The sequence below is a fragment of the Cryptomeria japonica genome, chromosome 8 (genome assembly GCF_030272615.1).
Source record: "Cryptomeria japonica chromosome 8, Sugi_1.0, whole genome shotgun sequence".
NCBI lineage: Eukaryota > Viridiplantae > Streptophyta > Pinopsida > Cupressales > Cupressaceae > Cryptomeria > Cryptomeria japonica.
Genome location: NC_081412.1, coordinates 540,244,455 through 540,267,218, shown reverse-complemented (window position 1 = coordinate 540,267,218; position 22,764 = coordinate 540,244,455). Strand labels below are relative to the sequence as shown.

At 34.4% G+C, this 22,764-nt stretch overlaps 1 protein-coding gene across 3 annotated transcripts in view; it reads right to left on the bottom strand.

The window, feature by feature from the left end:
- Nucleotides 1-18,747: 18,747 nt before the first annotated feature.
- The window catches only part of LOC131051917 (26S proteasome non-ATPase regulatory subunit 13 homolog B), a 35,302-nt gene continuing 31,285 nt past the window's right edge, over nt 18,748-22,764 (bottom strand). Inside the window, exons 6-7 of one of the 3 annotated variants that reach the window (XM_057986514.2) lie at nt 19,479-19,672; nt 18,748-19,012 (exon numbers count right to left, since the gene is read on the bottom strand). In XM_057986514.2, the coding sequence (XP_057842497.1) occupies nt 19,487-19,672 (186 nt within the window). In that variant the 3' untranslated portion in view covers nt 18,748-19,012; nt 19,479-19,486. Of the gene's footprint in view, nt 19,013-19,119; nt 19,673-22,764 lie in introns of those variants that run through there. The other 2 variants (XM_057986515.2, XM_057986513.2) reach the window with 2 other exon arrangements.

The window sequence follows — 22,764 nt, the reverse complement described above, 5'->3', positions numbered from 1 at the left end:
AAACAATCTAAACATCATGATCTCATCATTGTCTAACCCAGTAATAGTTGCCCATTGAATAACTTATTCCTCCCCTTATTCATCACATTCTTTCTGTGTCTTTTACCGACATCTTTATACTCATCAAATCATACTTCTTAAGATATGGCAACATCATACTGAATTAGAAAATCAATTACTTGACATCAATGACAAAATAATAATATTAAGATAGTAGACATCCTTAATCAGTTATATCCATAATCATCAACAACCTTCTCAATATCCTTATTGAAATGCCAACAATCTCCCTTTGTCTGTTATAATGCCAACACAGTGTACCAGTGAGGACAATAACATATATCTTAAGACTAATGGAGATAGAGTGTTGATAGCTAAAGTATTTGTAGATGATATAATTTTTGGTGGTGATGATGATTTATGTATGGATTTTGCTGATGAGATGAAGAAAGAATTTGAAATGTCTATTATTGGTGAAATTAATTTTTTCATTGGGTTGCAGGTCCAGCAAGTGGATGGTGGAATATTTATCTGTCAGAGTAAGTATGTTAAAGTGGTGTTGAAAACATTGGTCATGGAGGATTGTAAACCAATTGGTACTCCAATACTGATAGGATGTAAATTGTCTAAACAAGATGATTCACCATCTGTTGATGAAAAGGAATATAGGTCAATGACTCGTAAGTTGCATTATGTTGTTCATAGTAGGCCTGATATTGCACATGTTATTGGTTTGGTTGCTAGATTTCATATGGATCCCAAGGAGACTCACTTGGTACTGGTGAAAAGTATATTCTAGTACTTGAAAGGCACAGTAGATTATGGCTTATGGTATCCTTATAAAGGTGATTTTTCTTTGAATGTGTTTACTGTTGCAGATTGGGCAAGCAATGTTGATGATCAAAAAAGCACTACCAGTGGAGCTTTTCTTCTTGGAGGTAGATTGGTTGCTTGGACAAGTAAAAAGAAAACTTGTGTATCACAGTCAACAACAGAGGCAGAGTATGTTGTAGCATCTATGAATTGTACACATGCAATCTGGATGAGACATGTGTTGAAGGTTTTTAATTTGATATGTTTGAACCGATGACTATTTATTGTGACAACACTAGTGCAATTAATATTTCAAAAAATCATGTTTTACATGCAAGAACAAAGCACATAGAATTGAAATATCATTTTCTAAGGGAAAGAGGACATGAGAAGCAAGTCAGAATGGAGTATGTGACAAGCAAAGAGCAACTAGCAAACATTTTCACTAAACCATTGCCTAAGACAACCTTTGAGTACCTCTGAGGTAAATTAGGGGTCAGACCCCTACACGAGAAGAACTAGGATGCAGGAGATGCATCAATCCAGTGAACTTAATGATTATTCTTCATTCTGGATTGATAAGATATAGGCTACTTCGTAGGGGCAGCAACTTAGATGAGATTTGCAGAGATGTTGAAGATAGCAGCAGGAGATTTGATGACCGGTGATGCATATGTGCCTTTGGTATTGATGTCAAAGGGGGAAAAGAAATATGATTGGGAACAAGTAATATAACCATGAGAAGAAATCTATTAGAAAGGGGGAGAAGAAATGAAGATGAATCAGAATCGACAGATGAAGTGTAACCAGAAAATGAGGTGCAGCAGAGAAGAGTAGCAGAAAAAAATTCCAGAACAGAGCAAAGCAGTATGAGTTGAGTATGTTGGTGTTTATGTTGGTGTTGCCATCAATGCCAAAGGGGGAGTATGTTGGCATGATTGGATGACATTGATCAGTTATTTGTGTTGTCATTGATGACAACTGATGTTTACTATGTTTTATTTTGGCATCTATATCTTTTTGGTCTACCGATAATGAAACAGGAAATTGGGAGGTAGGACCTTAACCGGTAAACAAGGAAATGTTTTGATTGGGTTTGGTGATTTGTGATCATTGAGGTTTTGGGGTTTGGAATGTGAGTTTGTATCATTATAATATGTATCTGACTGGAACCGCATCATGTTTTGACAACAGGAAGTCATGTTTATGATTTCTGATATATTTTTGGTAGGGTTTAAGGACCGGTAAAGAATTCTCTTAATTGGTAATGATTTTTGGTTTGGCAGTGATCTACATCAAGTTCAAATGTTGGAAATGACATGGCACAACCTGTGTGGACAGTTGAATTATTGTTTTGGCACGTTTGAGGATGGATTTTCTTGGGAAACAACGAAGCGCTTAAAAGAATGTTCTAAGGGTTTGAGTTTGTATCAAATTGAGTTGTTGTGATGAGTTAAGATCACTCAACGGTTGATATTGTCTTGAAAAATGTTGCAATGATCTTTATGATGATTTGATATGATCTATGATGATCTAATTGTAAAATCTTGATGTTTCTAGGGTTTAGTTGCCGACCTAGTTGTAAAAGTTATTTATGTCGATATAGTTGATGTTTGTAGTGTCGGTGGTTTTGAGAAGAGTGTGAAACCGAACCAGAGTATGAGAAATATGCCTAAGGGTTGCAGATTTGGAGCATAATTGTATATGATCAAGAAAACAATTGAGTGTTATACCCAGATCATTCACTGTTGTTCCCTAACAGTTGCAGCAGATAAAATCCCTTAACCAGGTAGGTCCTAACAGGCCTTAAATTGTAAATCCCCTAACAGGGTAGCTCTACATCAAAGTCTTAAATCCTCTTGTGAGGTTGATCCTAACAGGTCAAAGCTCCTAATAGGGCTCATCATCTAAATCCCTTAACTGGGTGACTCCTAACCGGGTCTACTCCTAACAGAGCATCTTTGTAAGCTCCTAACTGAGATAGGCTCCTAACCAGGCTAGGCTCCTAACAAGGCGCATTTCGAAAGAGTGCAAAATTCTTGTGGGTAGCAATTCTCACTATGGTTTTTCCCTATTGGGTTTCCACGTGAAAAACATGGTGTTCATATGGTGAATGTTTTTACTTTCTTTCAGTTTATGCATGTGGATGAATACTTAATGAGCTCATTGTTTAGTCAGCTTAGCAGATGATTATAAGATTTTATCGGTACTGGTAAATAATTCTATTGGTGGTTTATGTTTGATTTAATGAAAGTTTGATAAGTTTCAGTTTCAATTTTTTCAAGTAGTGTTAATACTAATTCACCCCCCCCCCTCTCAATATTAACCAAATCCTCTAAGATTAACAGAGACAACATATCTTTCTAATAGACTTGTGCTTCTTCCCTTGCAAATATGAAGTTCTTTCAACTAGTTTAGCCACTACCAAATTACAACCCAAAGAAAACTGGGGTTTCCCCTAGTATGAAAATCAATATAACTATAGCTCGAACCATGGGAAAACACAGTTTGAATTGTAGTATATGACATAAGTTTTCCTTTTGAAAAAATAAATTTTTAGAAGTATTGACCCCTCTGTCCTGATGCTACGTGAGCTTTACAAAGTTGAACTTTAGTTTCTTCCTTTGATGCGTGACTTTTATTTGGAGAAATATTGAAGTCTTGATAAAATAAAAGTCCAATAACTCTTTCGACCTTTAACAAACACAAAAAAAGCTATTTTATATAGCCTTTTTCACCCCTTTAGAATTTTTAAGCCCTTATAAAAACTCTATATAATGCTTAGGGCTCATTATAAGGCCTGTTTTTAGCCTTGGGGTAAAAATAGGTAACAAGTGGTTAAAGGAAAAAAGGAGGAAAAGATTCAAATTTATAGATTTGGAGGGAGAGAGATCAATAATTATGTTTTAATTTGCCCCATAAGAGATTAAATGGTTAGGATTGTGTTGGAGAAAATGTACCAAAGATAGGAGAGAAGTAGAAATTTGGTGGAAGAAATTAGAAGGCAAGTGGTGACAAATGTAAGAGAGTAGGAAGGTGAATGAGAAAATAGGGAAATTAAATAATAAAATTATTAATTTTTCATGAGCAAGGTAACAATAAATAAATGTTTCATCTATTTACCAGGTTGAAGAGGGAAGATGTGAATAGAAGAATGAATTAGATAACTCATTTGACTACATAAGAATAATTAGATAATTAAATAGTCAAATTTATTTAATTCTAAGAGGGGGGGAATGGAAATAGGTGTTGATTAACTGATTAAAACTAATTAATTAAAGGGAAAGTGGATAATTTATCAAATAATAAACATTATTTAATTAATATTAGATAAAAATGGAAAAATTAATGTAATATCCCTACTTTGAAATATAATTTAATAATAATAATAAAATTAAAATACAAAAGAATAAAAATAAAAAAATAAATTAAAATATAAAAGAATATAATTAAATTTAATTAAGTTAATGAATGGTCAAAAGACATGGAAGGAAAAGTTGTGACTCCCTCAACAATGAGATATACAAGGGAGAAGAGAACCTCGTTTGAGAGGGAGGGACAATTTGAAAATTAGAAGTGCAAATCTGATTTAAATAAGAAGTGCTGATTCGATTATGAAAGGTTGTATCCCTTTTAAAATACATAGATAATGAAGAGTTGCGTTCTTTCAAAGGGTACTAATGGTGAAAGGGTGTGTCTCTTGCCAAAGGGCATAGATGATGAAGAGGTGTGACCTCTCCCTCACATTTAGAGATATAAAGGAAAGGAATCAAAAGGATCTTGGAGATGCACCATTGATTGGATCAAATCAAATCAGATCATAACTGTTATTAAGTTACAGGAAGTAACATCCTTGCTCTTGGTGGTATGCATGAGGATGTGCTTAATACATATGTTGTTTGATAATGTTCTTAAGCATAATTTAATAGTAATATTAATATAGACTGCAATATGTATGATAGTCATACTTAATTTTATGTATATTCATAATACATGAGAAGTTAGCATACTTATAGTCTAAATCATGTTATTACTATCAGTATTTAAGAAGATGGGAATGAGATGGTCCAAAGAGGGGCAGTCTAAATCCAAGCAATAGGTTAAGTCCCAACATAGGGTGGGGATCAGCAATCCATAAGCCTTAAGGGAATAGACCCAAGATAGGTAAGGGCTTGGATCTGTAAACTTTGAGGGAACCTATTGTATTTGGTCTCTAAGTGCTTTGGTAACATACATTGACCCTTCTCCCGTAAAACTGAAGTAGTAGCAGGGTTTGATATCTATATTAAGAACTATGAATAATGAAATTAATCATCTAATGAGGAAAATAATAAAGAACTTGTTAATAACTAAATGAAGAATATAAATCAATTTTAGTATATTGAAATAGATTAGGTAGGGGACATTACAATAAGGGATTAAATAATTAAAATTATTTAAATAATGAAGAGGATTGATAAACAGAAGAAAGGTTAATTTTTGGTGTCTAGATTTTGCCCCTCTTTGAGACGATGCAATTTTGAGCGTTGTCTCAAAGAATAAAAGAAAAATGGAGGAATATGACCCAGTATGCCCCAAAGGACCAAGATAAGGAGGTATGATGTCCCCTCGAGAAATTGAGCGACAAAAGTTTTATAAGGAGGTCAATTTCTCGACAAAAAGATTAGGGTAAAAAAAAGCTTAGGCAATGACGACAGATGAAAGAGGCTAGACTGGGAAAAGGTATTAGAGGAAGCTCAAGGAGCTCCACAAGTAAAGTTAGGTCAACCAGAGGGGTATAAAGGCAAGGGGAGGGGTCCACAAGTGTCATTTTCACATTTTACTTTACATCTCCAAGTGATACTAGTCGAGCATTCCTTTGACAAATCATTAGGCGGAATGAGTGAGGACTTTGAAGCAACCAACATCATATGGACCACCCATGAAGTGAATATCTTAACTTTGTGATTTACAAGTATTTTAGGTCAATATTTGCATATTTTTCAAGGTTTTAGGGTTAAGCTAGGATTTTTAGGCTAGTGATTGCACAATTGAATGGTAAAGTTGTGCATCTAACAAGGATTTGCACATTTGATGAGCGATCCTATGCTTCTAAAGTGCTTCTAAAATTTTGCAAGGTGTCGTATAAGATATGATAGCGCAGTTGGTTAGAAACTGAATGGTGAAAAATTAGCGCTTTCACCCAATTAAGGTAAAAATTGCTAATTTTACGCTTAGGGACCATTACATTAAAACAGGGTAAAATTGATAGATCTAGCCACAAATCAACAGTGATAGGGCTGAGAATTCTATTGGATTTACTAGATTTGAATTGATTTCCCTCTTTTTAAGTTGAATTGTAAAAATGCTAAAATTAGGGTAAATGTGTTGGAATTGAAGTAATTGTGTGTGAACAGTGAGCTATTGTCACCAGATCGAGCCACAAACCTGGATTTGAGGAATGTAAGTGTATTCAGATCTATTCCCAAAAGGAGCTCTTGAAATGTCGGGACTGGTGTGCCTATCACACAGGTCCTCTGCACTTTTCTCCATTCGAAGGGGAATCTATTCATCACTATAAATAAAGTTAATCCTGAATATCGCATCTTTGTACCTACTTCCTATACACACAAAGACGGGACCTCCAAATAGATTGGGAATAGGGGTTTGCCTAAGTCAAACCCCAATTTAGGAATTAAGCTTGAATGAAATATTGCAATATTGAAATAAACAATGGAAAGATATACCTCAGATCTACAATGAGTGATAATGATGCTTTTCTTCTTGAATGTAATCACATATGTTGTATGAAATGGCATGAACATGACAAAACCCTAATCACACACACATGCTTGCATATGAATGATGCATTTTTTCTCCACAATGGTTGAATGAAGAGTATGTAGCCTTGAAGATCTATGAAAATGCTTGATGAACACTTCACAGATGCTTTAGGTCGAATGTAGATGAACACTTACGATGCTTGGATGGAATTAGGTGGATCAAATGTCTTTATATAGAGGATCCTAGGTCAATTTACCGATTAGGCTGACCTCCAACAGTCATTTAGAGCCACCAATTTTGTTTCCCATCAGAGAGATAGGTCTCATCCTCCTCTTGAAAATTGGGCCCCATTGAGGGGGACTAGGGCCTATGACCAATGCGCTAGCACCCTGGTCCTCCTCAATCAGGGACCAAAATTAAGGCCCGAAGAGGAGGACACCCCTCAAGAGAATCATTTGGTAGGTGTATATGGCATAAAAATTGGAATTAAAGCATTGAATGAACTTGAATAGGAGATGAGGGGGAGACACGCTAAAGTAGGGACATAGACATGAGGTGTAAATTGGCCCAGTGACAATTTATGATGCTGTGAAAACTACAGTTCTAAAAAGGTACTATGCATCTAATGAGGTATTACACAGTCAAATAGGTTTCGTGCATGTGCTTTGGCTAGATTTTGACTAAGTTTGACCATAGTTAACTTAGGTTGACCTAGGTTTTGACTTCATCTGTGACTAAACCATGTGTTGAATTGTAAGAGGACCTATATGCACTGTTATCGAGGGAGCAGAGTCTTCCGACTAGTGAGTTGTTATCAAAGATAACGAAGGATGAGTGCATTGCATTTCAAGTAGTCAGGTTGTGGCATGTAGCATGGATGTCTAACATTTGGGCTAATTTGAGTATGACCGCAACATTGGTAGAGAGATAGCACAATGAGATGAGTAGTTTCTATTTGTCAAAGCATGTTTATAGGATTTTGTGTGTTCTGATACATGGTCAGAGGGTTGTATATAACACAGACATAGGATTGGAAACTATGGAGTGTGTGTTTGATGATGATATTGACATGGTTGGGACTGAGTTTGAGTTGCACTTAGCCATCACACGGTATGAGGCGTATCTAGTAGTGGTTTCTATTATCATCAGTGGATCTTATTGCTAGATAAGAGGTCTTGAGGTTTTTCCATTGGATGGGACCTCATGTTAGAGGGGATTGTCCTAGATGGGAAAATGTATGCATGGGACCTATGTATTTTGGCTCACTTGTATAGGGATATGAATTAGGTAGTGTATTTCAAAGTCACCACCATGGCAACAAGGATAACATTGTCTACATATGGGCATGGGAGCCTATTGTAGTGGCTCAACCATGTTGGTTCCTAAATCAATAGATCCATTAAACCCTAAACAGTGGCCACTTTCTTATTCTTAGGTTTAGGGTTGGATTTGGCCAAAAGGATTCAACCAAAGGTTGAAATCCCTAGCACTTTAGGCTCTGTAGGGCCTAGTGGGTAACCCTTTTGACAATACTAAGACATTCATTCACACGCTAAACAATCTATTACATAACAAATAATGCTCTCAAAAGTATGCCAATAAGGTGAAAATTAACTCAATGCTAACTTACATCTTGGTTATGTCCAACTACTAGCATAAAGAACATGATAATTATAAATAATTTATAAAGCAAGACAAAAACTTAATTGAAAGATTTACATATTTAAGATTGTTTATAAACAAAACAAAATAACATCTCACAATACAGTGCCTACAATAGGACCACAAAGACAAACTACAGAATACGAGTATGACCTACTAGCATATTAACTAAAACCAGTGGGTATTTTCAAGAATGCTTTACATTAATGAACCCTAACTATAATATTACATAATTTTCCTTACAGATCCATAATAAAACTAAAGTTACTATGAACTATTCAAGGCAATCATTTTTTCCATACATATTATACATCCAAAAAAGGTGAATTGTTTACCATTGGTTAACTAGGTTTTTGATAGTCTTGATAAACTAGTGCCAGCAAATCAGCAAAACCTTATTTTCTTCCTTCATCGCTAGGGGAATTTGACTCTCCATTTAGGTACTTTCTCAAGATTGAATCTTTAATTAATATGTAATCACATATTTGCATCTAAAGTAGACTTATTTGTCCATAAGCAACTTTTTCATTTGTTTCCAAATATTCAATGTTATTGTTATCCATCTCTATATCATGTATCTTAGAATCCTTTTACATTTTGATTATTCTTTTTGTCCTCAAGTGCAACTGCATCATCAATTATTATTTCTTCAAACTCGAGCGTCAATAGGTTGTATACTAAATCAAATAAAAATTAGCATTCATAATTTTGTTGTTCCATATCCTTGTCTTTAACTCTTTAATTCTAAATTTGTTGATTCGTATTCCTTTTTAGTTCTAGCATTTGTAATTTCCTTGGGAGTCATATCTAATCTTTTAATTACTTTTGGACATGTAACTTCTCCATGCTTAGTCATATTATGTGGGTGGCAATTCATCATGTAAGCTTATATGTTTGAAAATACTTGAAAATCTAAGAACTTACATATTACAATTTAATTTCTCAATTCCCTTTGGAATGTCTAATTCCAAATTTATGGTTCAAGTGGAGTATCAGGTTGATGACTTTGTTGCAACATTTTAGAACACCTTCAATTACAATCTCTAGCATATCATCATTATCTTATTTATGTGTTTCCACATTATCATCTTGTTAAGTTTCAAATATAGAGGTGTTCTTTGTTCTGTTTTGTTGATTCATCGTGATGATAAGAGCCTCCACAATACCGACTCTATTGATGGTCTTGCTAATTTTATTGTTAGAGTCATCGCTATAATTAATTAGGTCCATTCTTTCCTTTTTCATGTGTACTAACGAGAGCAACACTTTGGTCCTGATAAGTTGTCATGTTTAATCGTGGAGAAAAAAGGTAAGAACTTTATTGATCGGTTATTCATGAAGGTTTTGGCATATGTTTGCTCTAACTTTGAGAAGTGATCAAGCCATGTTGCTTAGTCTAACATGTCATGTGTACGTGTATACACTAATTCAATTAATGGTTTTCAAAGGTGGTGTCTTGTTGATAAGTCATTGATTTAGTTGACGCAACAAACTTGATTGAGATAATTGTTTTCTTGATTGAAATTCATTCCATACATACTCAATTGCCATACTTCACTTTGCATTCCCTATTATGTTTGATCAAATTCCAAGTGGACTAACATTAAAGATTTTTGAAAAGAAACTTCCACTATGATTACTTTGGAAGTGTCTTACAAGTGCAACAAAACTAGGATCCAATACCCTTGAGTAATATCTTAGAAAATCAATTTAAGTTGGTCTATACATGATTTTGATTCTTACTAGAGCCTACTAAAATTATTTATTAAATTAATCAATAGGCTCACCCAATAGTCTCTTTGTTGCTTCAAATTGTAGGAAGTATTTTTGTAGATTCATATTTTTCCCAAATTCTTTCAAGAATGCATTCTCCAATTATTGGAGCAGCAAGGCATTTACTTCAATACCTAAACTGTTAAGATATAGCCCTCGTGAATCTAACTGATGGTAAATTGGTTATTATATATATATGATCGATGCCTGAAAGTCATTCTGGAGAGTGCTATTAACACGCAGTCCCGATATGCAGATGGACATAAAATTTGTAAACACTGCGATGATTATCACAGTGAGCACGATATTTATCATTCCACTGTGATTACATTACAATACGCACTGTAATGTAATCACAGTGGGCACGATAGTTATCGTGCCCATGTGATTCTCGATCGCATTATATTAACGGAGCATGCAGTTCGGAAATTAAACATAAACACATGTCCCTACGTAGGCAACCTTTCCTCTTGTATTTAAACCGGATTCAATGATGGAGACGATCAATAACTCACGGCAATCAGTCTTCCAGAATCGCTGTCATTATTCTTCGATCCATATTTCACAATATAAACAACACAATTCATTCTAGGTTGGGTTATGTTGGAGATGAATGTTTTTATTTAGATTTGGCTAGTGATGCTAGTACTAAGAAGAGCACTTCAAGGTTTTTTGTTTTCACCTTGCATTCAAGTATGATATCATTATTCAAAAGATGAAGTAATAATGACATTGAGTTCAATATAGGTATACTTCATGGCAACCTCTTTTACTAGTTGCAAGCCTCTCTAGATTTGCAAGTTGATAGCGAAGGTAACCAATCAAATGTTTTGGAGCCACAACTTAGAAAATGTAACAATAAGAGTTGCATCAAGCTCTTTGAAAATATAGTGTTTCACAATCGCATTTGGTACCATTTTATCAAGGGCAAAGTTCATAAAGGAGCAATATTACTTGAGTATATTCCTCAATTCTAAAACTACAAATATTTTGATAAAGTTTCTAGCTAAGGGGAATTATGAGATGTTTAGGGAGAGAATTGGATTGATGAAGAATGCTTTCCTCACAAATTAGTAGTGAAGAGTTTTTACCTTTAATTATTGAAGCAATGTTCTCACAATGATGTGATACTAGCAATACTAGAAAATCTAGATCTGTGCATAACAAAGACAACAACATTAATTGGACACAATTATTTAGAATGCCTAATTCTATAGGACATGCTATTTTTCTTTGAGATTAGAAATAAATAACTATTTGAGACTTCAATGAGTTGATGTAACTTAGTCTCAAGTACTTTGATTGGGAGTTATTAATCATTCTCATAATGACACTAAATTTCTCCACAGTGAAAGTAAGTTTTTTATATAACTTGGTCTCAACTACTTTGATTGGGATTTATTAATCATTCTCACAATGCCACCAAGTGTTTTCGCAACACAACCATAATAGTAATACTAGCACATCGATACTTATGCCCAACAAAGAGATCCACATTAAGAAGACACAATTATGTGGGAGAAGAATGCCCAATTGTGTGGGAAATACTACTCTTCTTTGACGTAAGCATCCAATTAACTTTATTTGAGACTTGAGTGGGTTGTTGATATGACTTAGTCTCAACTATTTTGATTGGGAATTGCTAATGGTTAGACTATGTTGATTGATTAGTCAGACTAATTAATTGACTGATCAAACTAAATGTATTCATTGCATTCTATTTATTTTCAAATTTAATTACAAGATAGTTGCAAATTTGAGTCCAATATTGTGCACATCCATATTTTCAAAAGCATATCCAGACATTATTGTTTTTCTTTATTTCTCACATTTTCGCTACCTATTTTTAGAATTAAATTTTAAATATAGCTGGCAAACTCAACAAGTACTCGAATATTTGCCAAGTTTTGACCTAAACAAGTAATCACCTAAAAAACTAGAATTTCTAGTGAGTACTCGCTAATTTTTTTATGAATACTTGCCAAAAACTTAACAAGTTCGAGTGAAAAAAATCACAAGATGCTGATAAAACGTGAGTTAGGTAAAAGGGTGCAAAAAGACACTGAGAAAATATGGATTTCTACTCTTTATAACCACCCATATGCCTCCCACTATGCACAAAACACTCTTGCATTCTTATGAGAAGATTGGAAAGGTGTTTTGACAAATTTGAAGAGCAAAATCGAAGAATTTTGAAGTACTACTTAAATTTATTTTTATTATTTTGCAAGCTATTATTTTTGCAAGCTTTTTACTTCATTTTCATACTATAATCTAGTTATTAGGTTTAAAACATTTCATCATTTCCCAAAATTGAGTTTTATTTTGAAATTTACTACCAAAAATTGGATCCATAACCATTTTTTATCATTTCTTTTCTAATTTTTAAATGAATTCACTATTTTTTATACACAAATTTTTTAACCTTTTTTTGAAAAACAAATGGTTGGATTAATTAATTTATAGTTATTTAAACTAATTTAATATTCAATTTATGCTGATTTTTAGTAATTTATGTTGAATTTGGGTTAATTTTTGTGTATTTAAAAATTAAAATGTTGTGCTTGTAGTTTGTACGTATAGATTGAATACATCATACAATGGAAAATAGAGAAGCTTATGGATCAAGCTCAAATTGAGGCTCAACCCTATTGATGTTGATTACAAGTACTCGTCCTATTAGCGCTAGTCTCTGCTTGGGAATATGTCATACAAAGACTACTACCTAGCATAGTTATTTGCATAAAGTGACAAACCCTATATCATAGAGGCATAAATTGTCTTAAATACCATCTTGCAAACATTACTCATCGTGATGTTAAGCCCTATGTCAACACTACAAAAGAGATAGAAAGATAGATAGATATTCACCTTGCATTGACAAAAGAGCGAATATTGTGAAGAGAGAAGCCAAGAGCAACCATAGCAACATCCACAACTAGTGGTCATGGTTTTCAAATGCAAACAAAATGAGATGAAGATTGGACATGTCATGGCATAATGGACTCCCTTTGTGGTCCACACATCAATGTCCACTTCATCTACTTCAAGTAGAGTGTTAACACCTAAACACACACCACATAACTTTTTTGTGCCCATAAATATGCTTGGAGCACAACTATCATTGAAAGCTATAGAGTGGAGCGGGTAGGTGCATCAAAATATAGAAAAGGCATGCACTAATTTTTGGTACTTAAACATAATACTACAATGACAATTGTAAAAAAAGACTATAAGGCACCTCCAAAAGACCTAAACGGGAGGTTGGTAAATTTATGTTGATTTATATTAATTTATGTTGAATTTAGCTAAATTATTTTTGTTTAATTAATAATATTTTTTTTGTATATAAAAAATAAAATTTGGTACTTGTAGGTTGCTCATGGATGCAATTAAAGAGGCAAAGATAGTAGTATAAGTAAAAAATAATAATGACAAAAATATGGTTGAGCTATTCTTTCAAATGGATGGATGTATGGAAAGAAATGCACCATTATCAACTTTTTGGTAGATTCAAATGGTGAGGTCATTTTTTTTAGTCGGTTGACACTTATGACAAAGTAAAAAATGTAGAAACATTGAATCTAATGTTTAAGTTGTTATGGATGTGGGCATAGAGAAGGTGGCTAAGAATGCAATAGCATATGTGACTACTGGGAGACTACTTGAAGAGAGGCATTTTGGACCCCTTGTGCAACACATTGCCTTGACCTTCTTTTGGAGGACATGGGCAAACTTGATTGTATGTGATCATTTGTAGATGATGCAAAAAGTATGGCAAAATTTATCTACAATCACCTTTGGGTTCTTAATTTCATGAGAGATCACACAAAAGGGAAAGAGTTGGTGTGATCAAATATCACAAAGTCTGCAACACTTTTCCTAATGTTGCAAAACGTTATTGATTTGACTTCTTTGAAACAAGGATTTATAAGTCAAGCGCAACTAGACTTGTCATTTTCAAAGAAGCCTGAAAAGGAGAGGGTTGCAAGCATAGTCTTCAACAATCATTTTCCACAAAGAGCTACATGAAGGTAACCTCAAAATTAATATTTTAAATTTAAATTGAATATTTTCTTTTTTCTTTTCAGTCTTTCATTATAGATTTGTGACCTTAACCTTTTTTCATTTGTAAGTTGTAGGTGTTAAAACCCTTGGTTAGATTTCTTCATTTGATAGATGGGAATCAAAACTTAATGGGATATATTTATGAGGCCATGAATATAGCAAAAGAGTCCATTTGAAACTTTTACATAAGGGAGATCCTTATATTTTATCCCATTTGACATATGAGGTGGAACAATTACTCCACCAACCCATCCATGTAGCAAGGTGCTTCCTCAACCCTAGAGCTTACCATTTGAATAGCTTCTTGGATCATAATGGAGGTGTGGAGGGTCTCATGACATGCATTCAAAGGATAATACCCTAGGTTGGGGTGAGAGACTTCATTATTCAAGACATGCACAATTATAGGACTATTAGGGGTAAGTTCTTGAAGAACCTCAAGTGACTAGGTAACAAAAATTGGCATCATTGAAAATATATCACCTTCACTTTACAAGTTACAAAATTCAAATTTACTATTAGATAATTTATCATTTGCTTACGAACTCTTTAATAATTCAAGAATTGCACAATTATAGGACTATTAGGGGTAAGTTTTTTTCTTTAGAGCTAACTACTTATCTGAAGAACCTCAAGTGACTAGGTAACGAAAATTGGCATCTTTGCACAATATATCACATTCACTTTACGAGTTTCAAAATTCAAATTTACTGTTTGATAATTTGATAATATATCATTTGCTTACGAACTCTTTAATATTTTATTTTACAAATTCTTGGTGAATAGATTGGGGTGCACATACCCCAAATCTTCAAAGGTTAGCCCTCTACATTTTGGCGTCAACTTTGTATTGCTTCCAGCTGCAAGAACAATTGAAGTTTATTCGAGCCCATCCACGTGAAGAAGTGGAACAAATTAACTCAAAAGCACCTCAATGGCCTTGTCTTTGTATACTACAACCTTTGGTTTTACACAAAAAGGTAGAGCACAAACCAAAGAAGCTCATTGATTTGGTTGGCATTGACCCTTATCATAACGATTGGACAGGGCAAAATGAGCAACTAACATTGTTAAATGCAGATGAGATTTTAGGCGAGGCAACCAATGGAGTACGTGGATGTAACAAGAGCTATAAGTTTCTATTCCATCGGGTACTAACAACTTTGCAAAGGCATATGCTTTGCTTGAAGGCATTCTACTAGTTAAAAAATTGAACATCTCTTATATTCACATTGAAGGTGATTTAGCTATTATTATCAACGCTTGCACAAAAAGAAATATTGACAATTGGCAGATAAGATATTTACTTGAACAAGCATGGACACTTATTGATACATTTGTAAACTTTACTATTTCACATGTGTATAGAAAAGGGAACCGAGTTGCAAATCATTTGGCAAAAATGGGAAGTTCCAAGGTGGAACTTAATATGATGTGTCTGAATTGTGATCTCGATTCTTTTCCAATTCTTAAGGAAAAAATTTTGGAGGACATGGGTACAGGGTAATATTACACATGGCTATGCAGTGGTCTTTTTCATAATGATAAAAATTGGTATGTGAGGTATTATAATTGCAGGGTTTCGTGGTTTTGTTGTATCTGAATGATGTGAATGGATGTCAATTTGAGCATCTATGAAGCGTGTTGGACTTCAAGTTGAATAAATGCATAAGTGGGGCAGACTGTGGACTGCTATGTAAATGTGTACAGATTTCGTGATGTTTTGGTTCGGACTTCATCTTGTTCAACATATTCCAGAAAACATTTGATACTTGTGGATGATTTGGGGCATTCGGTATTCTAGACGTTATGAGATTTATTGTACTTTTTGGCATACTAGGGAATTAAGTTTCACAACCTTTCTATGTATTATTGAGCAAGGATTGGAGTTTTTCTTTCTGGTTCTTTTCTCCAGGAGCTCTTTGAATCAACTTTCGTAAAGAAATATATTAAATGGCACTGCCACCTTTTTTAAAAAAAACAAAAAAAAACAAGAGCTATAAATTGGGTGAAATTGATCAAATTGATCAAGTAGAAATCATTGTCATCTACTAGCAAGATGGAAGTTAAACCAAAGCTACAAGCACAACCTTCCCACTAACGAGGAACCACAACAAACTTCAAGGTTGCAATGTTTGAAGTCAATTTGTATTCAAATAAATCAAATTTAATAGAAAACGTCTGTAATCGTTTATGGACTCAGTGGATTCATTTTATTATTGAAATTGATTTGACTATGCTCAAGCAATGGGATCAACAAAATCTATATCCGGTCTTTAAACTGCATCCACCTTCAAACAAAAAATGTGCTTCTAAATAAATTTAAGCAACTTTTGAAGTTTCGAGTTTTTGTTGAGTTGCAAATTTAGGGTATGTTGAGTTTTTGTTGAGCCAAAGTCTACCAACTAAGATTTTAAGCACAAAATCTGCTTGCTAGTCTGAAAATCAACATTGTATCAGAGAATGTAACTTGAAATCTTCCAAATTTATGCATCTCTATAGCAAGCTGCTACCTATGAGACGGTGCTTCAATTATTGAAGCAATTTGGACCAATGGGAGTTTAATGATCTAAGTCATTCCAAACTAATTTTGTTGTGTTTCAACATGTTCCAGTTGTAAGTATGACTGGTCTCAATCCCAAAGACACTTCCAACTTCACACCTTGGAAGTGCAAATTGCAAGGCTATTAGAGGAAGTTGATCTTTACAATTTTGTGGAGATGAAAGTTGCAAATCCTACTAACCCTATTCAGTTGGCCGAAAATTTAAAAAATCAGCCTAGAAAGAGCAATCACCTTGATTTGGTGAAAGATCATTTGATCACTCAGAAGAAATGTATGCCATCATGATCACTTAATTGCATGTTTGGGTACATGTTTGAAGATCAGTTCGAGATATACATATATATATCATTGATGTCCTCGACAACCAAACGTATGGTAAGTTGGCTCTACATAATTATGCTGATATTTCAAAGCATGAGGACTTGCTGCCATTTCAAGTTACAATTGTAAAGCTACATTGGGTGACACTGGTGGAGTGTTTAACAAAACTGTCCTAAAGAATAATATAGTATTGAGAGAATGTCTCAAGTTGTTCGCAGTTGAGTTTATGAAATGCAATTTGGAAAAATTAAGGAACTTTTTGAATTGACAGCCAGACTTAATCTCCCTCTTCAGAAGGAAGCGCTGGAAGAATTGATGGACTTCCGTATCTTCTGCATAACACCAACTAGATAGAAGAATGTATTTGGTGCATCTGCATAACACCAACTAGATAGAAGAATGTATTTGGTGCACCTCTAATTTGGGGATTATTTCTAATTGAAAGGGTGCTATCCCCTTGGCAACAACTTGATAAAATAAGTTTCATACACAAAATAGGGCATTTGTTTACTATTACGCATGATGTCACATGGAACAAACCTTGTTGACGACAGGACCAAAGAAATGGTTTGATATGTTAAAAATTTATAGCCCAGTAGTTGACAACAGCAGACAATCAAGCAACCTCAGCTTTGGTTTGCCACATTTAGATTGTTAACTACCACATTCACAACTTGCAACTGCGACAAATCAGCAAGTTGAGAAGGTAAGTGCCTAGAGAAATGATTGCTTTGGGGGTAGAGTGTCATGCATATACTAGCATTTCGCCAGTGAAATGGGAATGCTTCCAACAAAATATTAGCCCCAACAAAATCACAATCTCACACAAAAATATTTCTAGTGACACAAGAATGCATCTCTGCTCGCATGTATGCCAGACCCTAGGTGAACCAGAGCCATCCCAACATCATATCTGGATGAAACCAGACCCCAAGTTCCAATGAATACAGCAGGTGAAATGGCCAAAACCCAATAACATGCCTTGATTGCTATACCAGAGTGAACATTTCCCACAAGATGCACATTAATATATTATTGTTTTGATTAAAGATTTTGTGTTTTGAGCTATGTAGTTTTAGGGTTGATTTTTTTTAGTGCAAAATCCACTTATCATGATCTGAAAATTCATGCATCATAAAGGAAAAAGAGAATATCAGGAATACTTGCTTCTGATGAGGGTGGGATTATTTGGCAAGAATTTGTCTTTTTTTAAAATTGAGTGCCGTTTTGAACAAAGTGGAGGTGAAGGACAACAAAATAACATTTTCTAGCAACATACAGGGATGCAATTCTGCAACTTGGATGGGCTTACCATTTGCTTCTTGTAATAAATTGCTAGTCCTTCACCACCTATAGCTCCATCCGTCCTCTCATGAGGTACAAGTTTACCTCAGGAAGAGTGTAGAAGCTCAAAGTAATCTCAACCATCTGAAAGGACCACGACTCAATCAGATGTGCAAAGTGTTACACAAGTTGAGGATATGCCATTGCATGTTTTGAGCTTGAGAAGGAACACAATCATAATGATGGACACCACAGTTGAGCTGTGTCATTCTTGAAACATTTACAAGCAGAACATCATGAGCATGCAATTTAACTGGATATCATTGCTGCTGTTTTACCTTTGTTAGAAGCATATAGGTTAAGGAACACAAAATCTGTTAAATTGTTGGCCAGATGTAATTCCAAGTGACCTTAACTAACCAAACTAAAATAGAAATTTGACATGAATTTCAAAAATCAAATGAAGCTGAAAAAAGAAACTATCATTTTAGGCCAAATATAAAATGGCTTCAACCAACTCAAATAACAAGAACAAGCTTGACATAAAGGGAATGAAAATTATTGCAATCACAACGGACAGGTAATTTTCTATTGTCGTATTTAAAGAACAAGATCTGTATATATCTATCTAGTTCTTTAACATCCATGGCAGATTGTACTAAGCCACGTCCATCAAACTATTTGAAGAAAACAGCCTGGTTTGGAAACTATGTAGCATCTCTATTTCTCTAACGATGAGACACTTCCCTCTACCACCATGTTCACTGCAGACCAAATTATTTTGACAATTGGTGTCAGTAGAACTCTGTTTCGTCGAAAGCAATCAAATAATAAAGCAGCTAAAAAATAGGGGAAGCATTTCAAAAGTGTATCATAATTAAAGGCATGTGAATTCTAATTGTAATAAATCTGAATGCCACTGTGTAATGCTTATAGTTCCAACATTTTCAGACCCCTCTTAAAGGAAATTACAAAATCAATAATTTAATGTACTGAATCTTCCTCCTAAAAGAGTTTATGAATACTCCAATGAGTCTACAGCGTTGGGAGGGGAGGAATTCCAAAGCTGATCTTACAGATCTCTAATATCTTAGCTGTCAAAACCAAGAAAACTAAAAACTAAAAACCTCCACTTGAATCAAACAATGTCAGAAGACCTACTCAATAGGTAATAATAAAGTTATCAATTTTATATAGAGAATAAACTGAATACTTCACAGAGACTATTACCCTTCCACTCATGATGCCACTAAGTCTGGTGTTTCAGCCTCAACAGCCAAAACAGTTGTATGGACTTTATGCAACCAGTTGTCAAGCCTGTCCCGTAATGATTTGATTTGTGGGATTCCCAGCACTCTGGGCTGCACCCAAGATACATGCACAGTCCCTTCTACTTGATCAATAACCCCTTCAATCAAATGCACCTGCAACCACAATTCCCAAGGTTTATGCCATTAATAATATTGTGGTACCAAATATAACTTCTATCTTTCACAGCAAATGAGAAACTACAGTTAAGAAAACCGGCATACCTGGTTATGATATCAATTGAGAAAGTGTCTTCATATAAAACTTAAAAGGGAATATTTAATTGCCTATAAAATAAACAGTATTATTACAAACAATAGAGCTTATTTATGTTACATCCCACTTGTGCCCTAGTTGTTTATATGCTATGATTACGCCATGTTATATGTGTGCCCTAGTGTATCTATGCTATACTTGCAAGATGTTTAACGTGCCCTAGAATTTCATGCTTAAATTGAATGAATGTGCCCTAGAATTTCATGTTTAAATTGAATGAATGTGCCCTAGCTGTTCATGCATATTTGAATGATGCTAACTGTGCTTAGAATGATGAACTGATGAATCATAACTATTAAAGTGGTGACTTGATAGTTAACGTTATGACATGATGTTTCACTTTTGTTAATGATATTTGAAATGTCAGAATAGGACAAGATTTTGATCTAACTGGTTGAACTAGCCAGGTGTGTGCAGGAGATCATCATCCTCCGCGAAGGGAGGGAAAGTATCATTAGGTCGGGAGGTGAGGAGAAGGAAAAACTTATGCCATTTCAAACCTTAACCCTGAGTCAAGTAGTCTCATCTCGACATTGGTAAATTTCGTCAACCGTCGTGTCAGGTGACCCTAGCTGGTCCGCACAGAGATTTTAGGGTTCACAACCCTAGGTTATTGATTGCTTTTTGAATTAATTTGTTATTATTATTTATTAATTATTCATTACTTATTTTATTAATTATTATTTAAAATTTGCAGTGGCTCATGTTTTATTGCATATATAGATATATCAATATATATACCTTATGCAATTACATGTATATGAGAGTACGTATACACGACCGTATACATGCTCCTATAGGCATGCATAAATAAGGTGTATAGATTCATATATATAAATATATGAATATTTTATACCAAAACTCTTGCAAAAGTAAAGTTCATTTTTTAAAAAAACCTTGGGCCAACTCTTTTTGGCAATATTAATAAGCTAAGTGTGATAGGGGGGGAACCTTGATATTTAAATCAATTTTAAATCATCCTACAAGCCGCTAAAAGTGTTTTTGGCATAGCAAGTTTATAAAACAAATATTTACCCCCTTCTTAACACAATACACATAAAGCTTCTTTTATTACATGGACATGATATACTTCATCGGGCAATTAGAAGAGAAAAAACATTTCATATTAATCGATTTTGGAATTATAATGAAGGGAGAAAATAAAAAGACTTTTCCGGGAAGCTTCGAAAGCTCTATCCGAGTGACTGAGAGCAGGCACACATCGAGTGATCCTCCTTAGGCGGATTTGGGAAAATATGCCTAGTTTTAGGGCAAATGGAAGGAAAAAAAAAGGTGCTGGAAATATATAGGCAGGTTTATGAAAAGAACAACTCACTTTTTCACTTCTGGGAGTCGCAGAAAAGAGATTTCTGCTCTAATAATTTAGGGTTTGGTTCTTCTGGTAACGTGGAAGAAAAGAGGATACACTGTGAAGGTGCTGGATAGGGAAACATTCAGCTGGTTTACTCTTCAATTCTCAGGTCATGTTAAGGCATCAAACCCTAACGCTTTAAGTATATGTTCTTCTTTCACCTCGAGCTAAGAAATTTTTTTTTAAAAAAGGGATATATAGATGTATAATGCAGTTGCTTTTCTTCCATGGTTGTAATGTGCATGCTAGGTTTGGAAGTTTTTCCCTATTCTTCAATCTGCCTTAGTTGGAAAAGAGAGGATTTAAAAGTTAGTTGAATGCAGTTCCCATACCCGCATACAGGTTTTATATATATATATATGGAGATAATTAATCTGGGTACGAATATTTACATCTCTGCACTTCTGATTTAGATAGAGGGAAAGATTATTTACATCTCTGCTTTTCTGATTTTGAATGAGAGAAAAGATATTTAAATCTCTGCACTTATGATTTTTGGAAAAGGGTTTGTGTATTCTACAAATAAAATGGAAATATACGTATTATTCTAAAATTCTGCTATTAGAACCCTCCTTAGCAAGCAGAATCTTAGTTTGTTGTGGAATCAGTGGGTATGCTGTAGTTTTCTGAGTTCATTAGCAGAATTTCTATTTGGCTGTACCTTTCTATGATTAGTTGTGGAATGGAGTGGTAATAACTTTATTCCACTCTTGGCATAGAGATGTACAGCTGAACAGGAATGTGGTGCATAATAAGAAAATATTCACTGAATAACTTCATGGTTTGACATGGCAGTAAACCAGTATGGCTGTGTGGAATATATGAGTCAAAAGGCTGTAGCAGTAGTCATTATGATGTTAATGAAAATAAAACAAAACCTCTGAACAGGAACATTATGTCATAATTGGTTATAGTTAAAGATGTCTGCTAGCCGAAGCAACTTGAATAACTAAAGCATATATGTGGATGTGTGTGTGTGTGTGTGTGTATAAGTGTTTGTGTATGGATTTTAACCAATAATCAGTTGAGCAAGCTGGTAAAAAAAAATACAAACAATACTCCTCAGATTAGGGTGGGTGCATATCCAAAGACTTGTAATAAGAAGATTTCTTACCTCTTTATTGAACTATTTCAGAATTGCCTATGTCTGAAAAATCATAACAGCAGTAAGGATGACCTATCTATTTGAGATTTACCATCCTTAGATTATGTTAAAACTAAAACACTAGCCTAGGAAGGTAAGTGGGTAGAGGAGCACAGTTGTACCATGATGCAGATAGCATCTCCATTAGAGAGAATACCCTCAAAATTGCCATGACAGCAGAGACATGTCAGGCGTTGGGTACATTCCAAACTTAAGGGTTGAACGGACAGTTGGTAGCTCTTATGCCCCTTACTTTCCCAATCCAGGGAAATAGTTGTATTATTACAAACCTTTGCAATCATGAATGAGAAAAATAAAACAGTAACTTCTTAAGAGAATTAATGCTGATAAGTCCAAGGGGTTGAGCTTAGTTGGTTAAAGCATTGAGTTCTCAATGTGGAGACCCAAGTTCAACT